Source organism: Culex quinquefasciatus, chromosome 3 (assembly GCF_015732765.1).
Source record: "Culex quinquefasciatus strain JHB chromosome 3, VPISU_Cqui_1.0_pri_paternal, whole genome shotgun sequence".
Classification (NCBI taxonomy): Eukaryota; Metazoa; Arthropoda; class Insecta; order Diptera; family Culicidae; genus Culex; species Culex quinquefasciatus.
In genome coordinates, this window is record NC_051863.1 from 67,582,484 (window position 1) to 67,595,344 (window position 12,861).

Sequence of the window (12,861 nt, forward strand, 5' to 3'; positions counted from 1 at the left end):
GTTATTATCTTTTCTTATTCAGTGACTTTCAAAACAATTGTTTTTAAATAAAACACAGATGTTTGTTGTAGAATTTCAATGCTAAGTTTTCAATCAAACAGAGTAATTATGGATTTTCAAGTACAGTTCGAGAAAGAAACCTAAGGAAATTCAAAGAACACTTAATCTAGGTCGAATTTGCTTCAAAAATTCGTTACTACAAGATTATCACCTAATACAAATTGCCGGCAATGCTGTGTAGAATATATCCAACAGTGGCAGTGGCAGCAATTAATATTAATGAATGTATCGAGAGCACCTACAAAAAAGCAAAACAGAAAGAAATGACAAACGCCACACTTCACAAGTTGTTCTAGCACAAAACAAAAAAAAGTTACCGGCTTCGAATGTAGGACTAACTTTGTGGGTGGTCAACTCCATTCAATCGATTTGTTTACATCGCTCTTTTACTCGCGCGCACGCTCTTATTCTCTTTTTGCTGAAGAGACCCGATGCTTTCTCTGAGAGTGAGTTCCGGTAGTGAGTAATTCTCTGTGAAATTAAAAGTCGTCTTATCGACTTGAAGTCTTCAACAAAACAAAAATCGTAGAAAAGAGTCAAGTTATGGAGCGTACGCAATCATTTTTGTTAAGTTTGATCGAAAATATCGCACACATCAAAGCACCAAAAACAACAATATTTTTAACAGCCTAATGGTTAAGGGACAACCATCTCCCAAGGATATCAGCTGACAAGAAGTTCATTTTTCTCTGCCACAATCGTTTAGCGCAGTTTGACAACTGGCAACAAAATAGTGCACGATATCAGCACTTTTATCTGCATCATGCAATTGTTTGTGTACACACCGCGTTCTTCCTGACGAGTGTCGTTGGTCGATTTATGAGGCCACATCGTTATTGTCGAGGATGCATTTCAAGTGCAGCACGCGATGGAATGCATTTTTGCATCGAATCTGCAGCCTCAGGAAATTTGAAATGTCCCCAAATCCATGATGTTCAACCCGTTGTCACTGTTAATTATGACTGTATGGTCGTAGAGTAGCACGAAATTGTAATCTCGTGGTCGGGCGAGATATTTTGAGACCGGCTTTTGCGGTAATGTTGTGGATAATAAATTTTGGCGGAAGTATTTGCGCAACAATGAGTTCATGTTTGTTTTGCTCGGTGATAACGAGTTGTACAAGGCGAAAATATTTGGTAGTTGAAGCTATTCTTGTTTTATTACTTTGAATAAATATGAACTGCAATAAACTGCATGAAGGGTTTACTTTACGCTCGATTATCTGTGATGTTTCGTTAAGGAGGTACATTTGATTGAAAATTTAACTTTTACATTAAAAATATGCAAAAAAATGTGTTTGCTTGACATTCCTACCTAAACAAATATTTCTTCAAAAATTATTGCGTCTTTTAAAAGAAAAAAAGATTTTGGGAATTCAACTTCAAGCAGGATAAACTGTTTGTTGGCGAGATGGACCAACCGCGGTCTTAGCCTGTCAGCCCAAAGGAAAAAAAACTGTTTGTTAACGCTTCATATTAGTCCCGTTTACATTGTTTTGCTTGAAATGTTCAGAACGATTTGCTTATCTTTTTGCTAAATGGATCACCCTAATGCAATGCTGCTTAATCTTCCCTCAGAATTGAGTCAAATTGTTGAATTTGATTATTTGGTCAAATTGAGGATTTTTACTTGTTATAGTCCTGGATGCGTGTAAGATTCCAAAAACTTTCACTTACCATGCTGCTTCGCCAGCACCTGCAGCAGCGGCGGAATCAAAAAGTCCCGATTCCAGATGGTGCTGGGCCACGGCGTCAGGTGCGTCTGCCGGTGGTCCATTTCGATCACGTTGGACCGTTTCTTCGTTTTGGCGTGCGGTTTGACCGTCAGCGGCTCTGGGGCCTTCGCCGTCGGATCGGCCACCGACGACGACACGTTGGTGCAATGTTTGGACCGCTTCAGTTTGCCCCGATTTTCACCGGGTTTAGGTCCCGGAGTGGTGACTTTCGGAGGGGGCACCACCTTTTCCGGTCTCACCGCGGTCATTCCGTTGGTTTTCTTCTGGCCAACGGGAGCGTTGGTTCCACCTCCGCCGCCACCACCATCCCGGGTGTCCGGCCGTTGGCGGACAATTTCCGTCTTCGAAGGTTGCCGCTGTTCTGGGTACTTGGGCGCCGGAAGGGGAACCGGTTTTCGGTTCTGTTCCGACTTTGTGGTGGCCACCGGAGCCGGTGGTGGCTGCTGGGTAGTGGTCACGGATTTACTCGAAGTGGACACCGTGGCCGGGGAGGAAATTCCGAACGGGTGAGCAAAGTAGAACATGCAGATCGGGGCCGGACTCTGGAAATTAGGAAATTAAGAAAGAAAGAGGTGAACATCTGGAAAAAGAGCTCAAACCATTCAGAATAAATTATGATGGCTATGATAAAGCAAACAACTCGAGTCTATTGTGAAGCACCTCTTGAGTAGTTTGTGCTCGAGTTGAGTAAGTACTAAAGAACACCGTCATGCTCCATAAACACCCGAGAGTGAGCGCAGATGGTTTGATTGCCCTTATGGTGCTTGTCTTGGAATGTCTTTATAATTTGCAAATAGAATCATGGCAAATTAGCTGGTCCATTGAGTTTCTAGTAGTTCGATGGCCTCATCATGATAAGATTGATTTAAGGAACTTATAAAGTTATTTGAACAAGAATCATCTGCTGCTAAATCATTCTCCTCGTTTGAGAAACTTTAGCCCAGTTTTTTGGAAAATTTTGTTATTATTTAATTTTGAAGTATTATCCTATTAGTGTGTTTGTGTGGGGTTTTTTTTAAATCTATATAATGTCATTTTAAAAACCCTCGAGCAAGCCAAATAAAACCAGTTAATACCCATTAATGAAAACTTTTAGCAAAGTTAAAAAAGTGGAAAATGGATAATTCTCCGAAATCGGAAAAAGTTGCTCCGACTCCTCTTCGATTTTCGATCCCTAATCAATCAATTCGACTGATTCGATTTTTGATATAAATGAAAAAATGACCCTTTTGGGTTCTTTTATATTCGAAAAGAACATTAAATTTCACATAAAATGACATGTCTCACGATTTTTGACAGTTGCGTTACGGGCAGCGATTTTAAAACTATTTTTCAAGTTTTTTTAATGAAAAATTCGTTTTTACAATTTACAATTTTATACAAAAGTCCTTTTGACACCAATTTTGTACACAGTAAAAAAAATCTGTGTAAAATCGCATGCAAAAGCTTGCACATCACTTTTGTGAGCAAAAGCATGTAACATCGTATAGGAAAATGAGTAGGGGAAAGTGGGGCAAGTGTAACAAGCTAAGGAAATGCTCGTTATAACCCATTAAAAAGTTAAAAAATCTGTCGGATTTTATTATAATCATCTTATTCTAGGTCTTGACTAAGACTTTGTTAAAACAAGTTTTTAAAAAATCCTGTTTTTTAATGTGAAAAATTGATTTTAAAATTTTGATTTTCCGTACGTTCTACTCAACTAGTGGGGCAAGACGAACAACCCGTTGGGGCAAGAGGAACAATGCATGAAAAAACATGTTAATTTGCTAACAATTGAACTGTTATCACTTAGATACATCAGATTAGAATGTATTTGAATGGTTTCTTCATTTTTAGATTAAATAATAATATTTTACTAAAAGTTTTATCGCTTTTACGAAAAAAAATACTACTTCGATGATAAATAGTAAATTTTAGTAATATCACTATACTTTGTATGATCAATTTTTTTTAACGATTGTTTATCAGTTCTTAAGTACTTTCATGTATTTATTTCCCAATAAAATATGTTCTTGCAGCAATTCGTAATTTTTCCATACTAAAAATCCATATGGTACACTTGCCCCACCTGAACAAGATTTTTTAAAAGCTCTCAACAAAAATAACCAAAAGTTAAATCATACTTTGTAATAGGTGCATGTCATTTGTAGGGACACTACTGATCTAGGAAAAATAGCATTTTGATAAAATGAGCCTTAAAACGAACCCTAAGCCTTATTTTGTACTTTCCAAATATTATAAGAAAACAAAGGTTTTGAAAAAAACTTCATTAAATCTTATGCCCCGTGGCGTTTACGTCATTTTGGCGGTTATGTGGTAGTAGAATCAGCTAATTGCATTGCTAGCAACAATTCCTCATACTGGAAATAATCAAAATTGTAAAAATTACGGCCGTAGGAGCGATTGTTCCTCTTGCCCCATATGGTCGTCTTGCCCCACCTTCCCCTACACAAAAAGCATGTACCGAAGAAAAAGATCAGGTCTGCTCACCCCAAACATAACATCAATCTGGCGAGAGTCAAAAAAAAATACAACATGTCAATCACATAGGGGAACTGTTCAATTGTTAGCAAATAAACATGTTGTTTCATACATTGTTCCTCTTGCCCCAACGGGTTATTCGTCTTGCCCCACTAGTTGAGTAGAACGTACGGAAAATCAAAAAAAATAAAATCAATTTTATATCAAAGTCTTAGTCAAGACCTGGAATAAGATGATTATAAAAAAAATCCGACAGATTTTTTAACGTTTTTAATGGATTATCACGAGCATTTCCTTAGCTTGTTACACTTGCCCCGCTTGCCCCTAATTTGTCAGCGAAGTTAGCAGGGCTGCGGAGTCGGGTCATATTTCAAGCGACTCCAACTCCGACTCCGACTCCGGCTTTCTGGGATTAGCCGACTCCGACTCCGACTCCGGCTCCGGCTTTCAGATCCAACCGACTCCGACTCCGGCTCACCAACTCTAGCCGACTCCGACTCCGACTCCGACTCCAGCTTTCAAAAAATGGTTGGCTTTTAAATTTTAAAAGTTAGTTTACTATTATTTCGAAAACATTGATAAATAGGATTATTTAAAAAATCCCTAGGTGGAAAAAACCGGAAAAAAGTTTCTAGATTTACAAGTTTTAGACGTTACTGAAACAGAAATAAAAAACGCCAAAAAAAAAAGCTAAAATATAAAATATAAAATTGTTATTTTTTTAATGATCATTAAAAGAAAGCTGGCATTATTGATTGATTTAACATATACATTCAATTTGCTCACTTTAAAGTTGACATTTATAAGAAGCACAGTGACTATCATAGTCACCTTGTATTTTTAAATAACAATTTTAAACGAAACTATTTTTTCAAGCTGAATTGAAATTTTTAAGACGTACATGGACATTACGTCAAGGCTGAAGAAGTTTCTTATTACAAATCAATGTATCTAAACATATCTTCGTGGTAAGAACGCTTAAGGGGTTCTTTTCAAATATCCGTGACCTATAAAATGTATTACCTCGGAATTTTGGATTTATTAAAATTTTTATTTTTTTTAATATATTTAAAAGGAGGCGCGCGATACTTCTGGCATCTTCACCTACAACGAAGCTTTATGAATGTACGTGCGCCTCCATGAAAATATATGAAAAAAATTAGAATTGGATAAAAAACAAAAATCCACAGGATAAAAATTTTCTAGGTCACGGATATTTTTTTATCTTGAAATCCTGTCCTATCATGAAATCCTGAGATTTGTTCAACGATAATTTGCAACAATATCAAAATAGTTTGCCTAAAGATCAACATTCTGAGACACTTTAAATTTTTTGTACAGAGTTATAAACAAAATGGGCATGCTGAGTTCCGAGTAATAGATTGTTATAATCGTTCAATATTTGTTGGAAGAGTTATCCTGTCAGTGATTTTTTTGTTTTCGATTTCCATAAATAGTGATTATTATTTATATTTTTTGATGTACCTCGTAACTTTTTTCCTGAACATTGATTTACTTAAAACCACCAAGACATTCACTATCGGGGTATAAGATGACTGTGTGTGTACTTTTTACAGAATGAACCAGATTAAATTTGGTCAAATTTGAGATAAAAGGGTTCATAAATATTGGCAAAAGGATGCAGTCAAAAACAATTTAACATTTCTGACTTCAAAACCAATATTGTTTTTATTAATTTATTTTTTGAGTTATGATAATACTACATGCTTGGGTAAGAGCTAATTAACAGGTTATCATTTAATGATCTCTAAAAAAATAAAAATGGCATCGCAACGCATGCAACTTGAAAAAAAAAATTAAAATATAAGAAGTTTTGTAAATTAATCTGTTTTAAAGCAAATACTAAAAAATAAAAATATTTTTTGTTGAATTTAAGATAACTCCGACTCCGACTCCAACTCCGGGTATTCAGAAATTTTCGGCTCCGACTCCGACTCCAGCTAATAAAATTTAGTCGACTCCGGCTCCGACTCCGACTCCAGCTGTTCGAGTTTTTACGACTCCGACTCCGACTCCGACTCCAGGCTTCCCAAAAAGACCCGACTCCACCGACTCCGGCTCCGACTCCGACTCCGACTCCACAGCCCTGGAAGTTAGTTTGCTGTGAGGAGATTGGACGAGCTTTCCACAAAAAATTGCCAAATTCTCTGTTTTTTACATTTTTTTTAAACCGCTGTCCATGGTGACCATGGAGTTCGGTGTTGTAAACATTTTTCGTGATGTTTTTTGCAATATTTTAGGATATATTCACAAATTTTTTGAACGAAAATAAACCGTGTACTCACTTTAAAATCAAAAAATCTCATAAAAATTGAGTGTATTTTTTCAGGAAGCCTGACAAATTTCCTACAAGTTTGTCTGTGACCACTAGGTATGATGCAACGGCTTCGAGAAAACGCAATATTTACATTACGAAAAAAAGCAATATTTTAATAATTTTCACCCTTCTCAAATGTCATTCTCGAGTGCAACTGACATATTGTGTGTTTATATAAGCCTAGAATAACATGTCTAGAAAATTTCATTGATAACGGAGAGGGTAAAATAAAAAGTACCTGTAAAATTCTTGTTTTGGGCAGGAAATGATCTCAAACTAATCTCGTTAATATGGCAAATACACATTTTTAAAAATAAAGTTTGGATGGAAGGGGGTTTATTTTAAATTAGCGTTTTTAAACTCACCTGCAAAATTCTGTACACGGTCGTCGCCGTAGAATTTCCTTCTCGAGTATCGTTTCGCTTCATCTTGATTTATTTTTCTCAAAACTACTTTTTTAACAAACTTTACTTGATTGTCGCAGCTTCACAGAACAAACATTTTCACATATTTTTATATTGACTTAATTTGTTAAATGCACTTTTCTAGACTGAAAACTCCATCATATTTTTCATTTCTAACTGCACACATTTCCAACAAATTTACACTGATTTTCTTCTTTGGTAACAGGCTTTTCACACTTTGTAGAGGGTATTCACACCGTATTCCATATTCCGTGACTTGTCACTGTCGCACCATAACCTGTAATAAACTTTAGATGTGCCCAAAACACTTTGTATTCAGTAGTCAAATTTCGTTTATAAAAACAAATTTGATTTGGTTTATTATTGAAAGAATTTCCTGAAAGTCGATTGAAAATATATTTTGATGAGTTTAGTTCAAAATTAGGGGAAAGTTATGTTATTTGCATTCCCAAATTCCATCACCCTCCAGAAATGCCAGGGCTGCAACTCGCGAACTTTTAACTTCTTCCCCAATGTGGGTGGAGGAGTAATTGGTTGTTTAATCAATGGACCCCCGTGATCGTAATTGGTAACGCAGGCAACACCCCCGCCAATGTTTATTGGATTTTTACAGCCCCTCAGCGGTGAAGAGGGCACAAACATTCTGCAAAGTAGGTCAACATCGCCGGGCGGTTTTTTTTTCTATGCTGAACTGCACACAAGTGCTGCACTTTATTTTTCACCCTGGGAGAAAAAATCCTTCACCAAAAAGGGCAAATTTGCGCCAAATCGCGTGTCGTAAATTTTTCTGGTGGTTGATGAACTTGCCCAACTGTGTCGGGTGGTTCGATTGGGTGGGTGGTAAATTTCAAGAACGTTTCGAGGAAGCGATTTCGATCGGGGATTTTCCAATGATTCTCAGGTGTTGTCCTCCAGGCAGGGAAAGCAACACCTCTTAATGAGGAAAGTTTTTTCGCAGTTCGCGTGAGGAGTGATCATTTGTGCAACACCAAATTCAATTTAAGTTTATCCCTTCGAGATTGTTAGATATAATTTGCAAGATTTAGTAACTTTTTTCATGTTGAACTATTTTTTAAAGATTACTACTATTCAACTATTCAACCTAAATCGATCGACTAACAGATTGTCTGTAAATCAGCCTTTCAGAAAAAAAATCGTTCAATTTCCATTTCACACTTGAGGAGCTTCTTCGTGCACGTGCCGTCGGTGCGCACTCACCGTCACTCGCTGGATTGATTTCACAGACTATGTTGCACTAGAATTGATAGCTATCATACATCAATTTAGCCCCGCTCGATTAGGGCCCGACTAATCGTTTTATGTCTTTTGCCTTTTACTGGCAGGGATGCTCTGTTTTGAAAAAATGTACCATCCTTTAATTGTTAGAAAACAATTTTAAAAATAAACATGAATTCATATCAAAATTTAATCAGCTTCAATTTAAATCTTTACAAAAATCTTTCCAAAAAATGTCTTAATATTCTTTGAAACTAAACTAAGAATACTTAAAACATAAAATAGTAAAACTCTGAAAAAAATTAAAGTGTCATCCTTTTCCAACACATCCCCAATGTAAATTTCCAGCAACCTGTGCAAAGATATGGCATCATCATGATTAGTGTTGGGGCATTTACCGTTTTTTCGTTTTTGTTGTTGATGTTTTGGTCGGGGAACCGCGCGTTGGCGGTGTCCATGGTGTTGTTGCGTCGTTTTGCTATTACATTTCTTTATTGTAAATACATTGAACAGAATTGTTTTTCACGGCATTTACTTTGAGGGTGAAAAGTTTTTGTATCCTTTTTCGTTGGATAAGTTGTGATCATTAATAACGGAATTTGACCTAGTTTTGAAAAAAAAAAGAAATTTATTAAATATTTTAATGACACATTTATTTTATTGACCTTTAAAGTTTTATGCATATTTTTGATAAGGCCGTTGCAAATATTTTTCAATGTTTATGTTGCCCTCCTTCAAAATTGGTCAAAAAAATCAGGTAGCAAAAAAAAACTCAAAAAACTTCAAAATTTCCATGAAAATAAAGGTCTAGTCAACAGAAAACAATCTGAAATGCATTTTTCTGCATTGATGATCATATTTAGGATGTTTGGGCTCTTAAAAAATGTTTAGAATTCTTGTAAAATTCCAATATACAGCAACGCGAAAACTTTTTTTTTGCAATAAATAAAATTTTCCTCATTACTGAGATATTTTGGAAACTAATGATTTCGAAACAACTGGACAGATGTGCAATGCATTTTAAAACCCCTTTTTCATTAAAATGTTGAAACCATGGCTCCTTATTTAATTTTGTTAAACATTTTTTAAGTTAAATTCGTTGTATATTTTTAGAAACCCCGATTTAATCCCACCTGGGGTGAGATAGAGCCTTTCTTACAAAAGATTATAACAATGGTAGAACTTCTTTCAATTCACAACTTCGACTATATTTATTAATAACGTCAGCACAAAAGAAAGTGAAATTATACAAAAAATCTTATGGTGAAAGCAAAGTATTGTAAATGATATGTTTTTCATTAAAAACGCAATTTTCATCGAAAGAATATTTTTAATCGTACATATTCTTAATGAAATAAATGCGAGCATAGCAAACTTCCCATGCGCCAGTGATAACGCACACCACGGCTTTAATTTTCTAGTTTCGGTACGAGCCCGCGTCGGCTCGTCGGTTCGGTTTCGTGTCTGGCACTCACTCGTGGCATGAACCCAGCGTATGAGCCATTCAGCTTCTATGAAAGTGAGAGAGTCAGAGAAAGCTATTTTTACAACCGCACCACTACACACTCAACCGTGAGAACCTTAGGTAGATAGCCATTGGCGTCGCGAGCATTGAAAACGATATAAACGATGAAAAGCTTAGAAAGCTCCTATTGGAATCCAATGTACTCTGTTATATAAACTTACGAAATCACGAAAAATGAAGTCTACTTTTAGACCATTTTAGGAGCACATGGGAAATAATTTGATTTTAGCAGGATAAATGTCCTATGTCACAAGAGCTTTTGCATAAACATTGGACAGTTATGCAAAAACGGACAGGGCAAAACCGAAAACCTACGAAAACCTACGATGTCTTAGATGTAGGAAACATCGGTAGACAAGCTACTACAAACGAGTATATCTCGAGCCACAAAATATATGCGCCAGCATTCTCGCGACAGTATTCGAAGCTCAACTTGACAACTTATCGACGTGGCGACGAAGCGTCGAAAATCGATGCATTGTGATTTTTTAGCGATTTTTCCGATTAAAATGCATGCTGAATCGTCATATTTACGAAGAACGGGATTGTCGATAGATATCAAATTTGTTTCAGATGCTCACTCATGGTCTGAAATATGAATGTAGAAAGAAATTTTGGACAAAATTAAAAATGAAAAATGTTGGCTTTTACCTTTTCTTAGGTATTTTTTTTCTTATGATAGGTTAATCAAACAGCTCTAACTCCAGAACCATATAATGAAACTTGGTGAAAATTTGGGAGGTTGTAGAGCTCAAAAATGCAATGTCGAAAATCGATGCAGTGTGATTTTTTGACGATTTTTCCGATTAAAATTCATGCTGAATTGTAATATTCACGAAGATGAAAATGATGTCCAGCCATAAAGTAAAACCTATACCTTTCTTTAGTAAGAAAGGCAAAAGGTAATATTCAACCAACAAAAATGTTGTAACCTCAAAAAACTCAACTTTTTTTTGTGTAAGGCCGTTGCAAAACTTTGAAAAATATTTGCAGCGGCCTTATTGTGAAAATGAATAAAGCATTTTGTGGTACTTTTTGTTTCACAATTTGGGGATTGAAATTTATTATTGTTTTTTTTTTTCAATTCAAATGATTGCACATTAGTGTGGTTAAAATTTGACTTTTCGCCTTTCAATATACTGCCGTTCTACGCATAATTGTCCCATGTCAGTTTTGGACGATTTTGACTTTATGACATTTTTAAGTTTAGTTTGACGTGTACTTAAAAAAAAACACATAAAATCTGGTACTTTGTTCGAAAACCCATTAAAAACAATACCAAGTCTGTTTGTCCCATCGTTTAACTTCTACGCATAATTGTCCCACCAAGTATTTTCTTACACGGAATCATTAGTTTTACGAAGCATTATGTCTTGTTTACCTGTTGTATAGCAAGAGAATCACAAATAAGGGTGATAAACTGTTAACAGGGCGATAAGGGACACATAGGGCGAATAGGAACCCACGGGACAATTATGCGTAGAAACACAAAAATCCGTCGAAAAATTTCACTCGCGTTTTTCTCAGTTGCACTTTTTTGAACATGGGACAATTATGCGTAGAACGGCAGTATAGGACTTATAACGACTATTTCACGGTCACTACATTACTCGTCTCACCACTTCCAGGAAACTCTTTCACAACCATATCAACTTCTGATGAAACAAAATCGTTCGGTCACACCTGAACTTTGATACCCATTAATTTGCCCCCGTCACAAACAGACGAGACCAAAACAGACCCGGCGTCCCCCAGTTTGTCACTTTGGTCACTCTTTACAAATTCTAATACCGCCACGCCGGAAGCATCCAATAATGCACTTTAAAACTGATGCCGCTCAACCAGAATTCGCCCCCACCTCTGGCGACTGTTTTTAGAACTTGAACGCAGATCGTCACCGCCGCTGGTCACGCCGAACTCCCGGCGCTCGTGACCATGTAACGGAGAGTGATGGAAGTACATCCATCAACTTTAATTTTTTTTACGTTGAACTTTGTTTTATTTTCGAAAAACAGATTTTTCTTCCACATTTTCAACACTTCTTCAATGGGTTTCTTCTTCTTGGTTTTCCGCCAACACCCGCAACGAACACAACATCCAAGCGGGCCATGTTTTGGGACTATTTTTAGGCCGATTTCGACGGGTTTTGGACCACCGCTGACAACACAGCTGTTGACGGCGGCGCCGTCGATCGCGGGTTGATGATCCCGCCAAGATGCATCATCTTGAAAGATGACTCCCTCGCGAGGGATCAATGCATCTTCGTTTCACTTCTCGTATGATGATCTTCGACGGGCTTGCGAAAGACACTTCACAGAGTTGCAGCACTCGAGGAAATTCCGTTCGCGGGAAAGGAAAACTTTAATCGATCACACAAGAACCCGTTGGCCAACCCTATGCCAACGATGTACAAGAATTTCTGCTCACAGTGCAACCCCGGTAGTTGGACAACGCGTTTCGACGTTTCAACGGATCCCGTACAGCGCGCAGCATTGTCATCACTGATGACAACTGACAGTTCCGCCGATTGCAAAGTGTCGCACGACCGAGGTCCCACTGTACCAGAACTTAATCCACGCCGCGGGTTACGACGGAACAGACCACCCGTGGCAATCCGTTGGTAGCTAGGTGTGTCAATGCACTCGATGGCCCACCAAACAGCAGGCCACCGTATCCTAGACACTGGCACAGGTTCCCTCCCCCGAACTCTTCACTTGGGAATTCCGCAACCGCGCGCGCTTGAGGAATGCTCGAAAGTACGTTTGAACTGGCCAAGATCTCCGGGTGAACTGACAAACAAAACGACGGCAGCCGGGAACCTGGTCGGCCTACCCGGTGAGGAATTTTGGAAGTGTAAGCGCCGTGCGGTAAACAGTTGTGGAGTGGAGTTTTTGGGTGAATGAGGTTCTTTCATGGTAGTCTGGTCTGTGAGGTGGAGTAAACCTTTAGGTGACAATGGGTTTATTACATCAAAAGTAGGACTAAAATTAGGTTAGAAGTGCTGCTTTTAGTTTTTTTTAGTTTTTAGTTTTTAGTTTTTAGTTTTTAGTTTTTAGTT

The 12,861-nt window shown here is 37.4% G+C and overlaps 1 protein-coding gene across 1 annotated transcript in view; it reads right to left on the minus strand.

Annotated features, from left to right (window-relative positions):
* LOC6044302 overlaps positions 1–12,580 on the minus strand; it is a 133,407-nt gene extending 120,827 nt beyond the window's left edge. Inside the window, 3 exon segments of the mRNA XM_038263085.1 lie at positions 1,737–2,337; positions 6,983–7,329; positions 11,423–12,580. Coding sequence (XP_038119013.1) covers positions 1,737–2,337; positions 6,983–7,045 — 664 coding nt within the window. The 5' untranslated portion in view covers positions 7,046–7,329; positions 11,423–12,580.
* Positions 12,581–12,861: the final 281 nt, after the last annotated feature.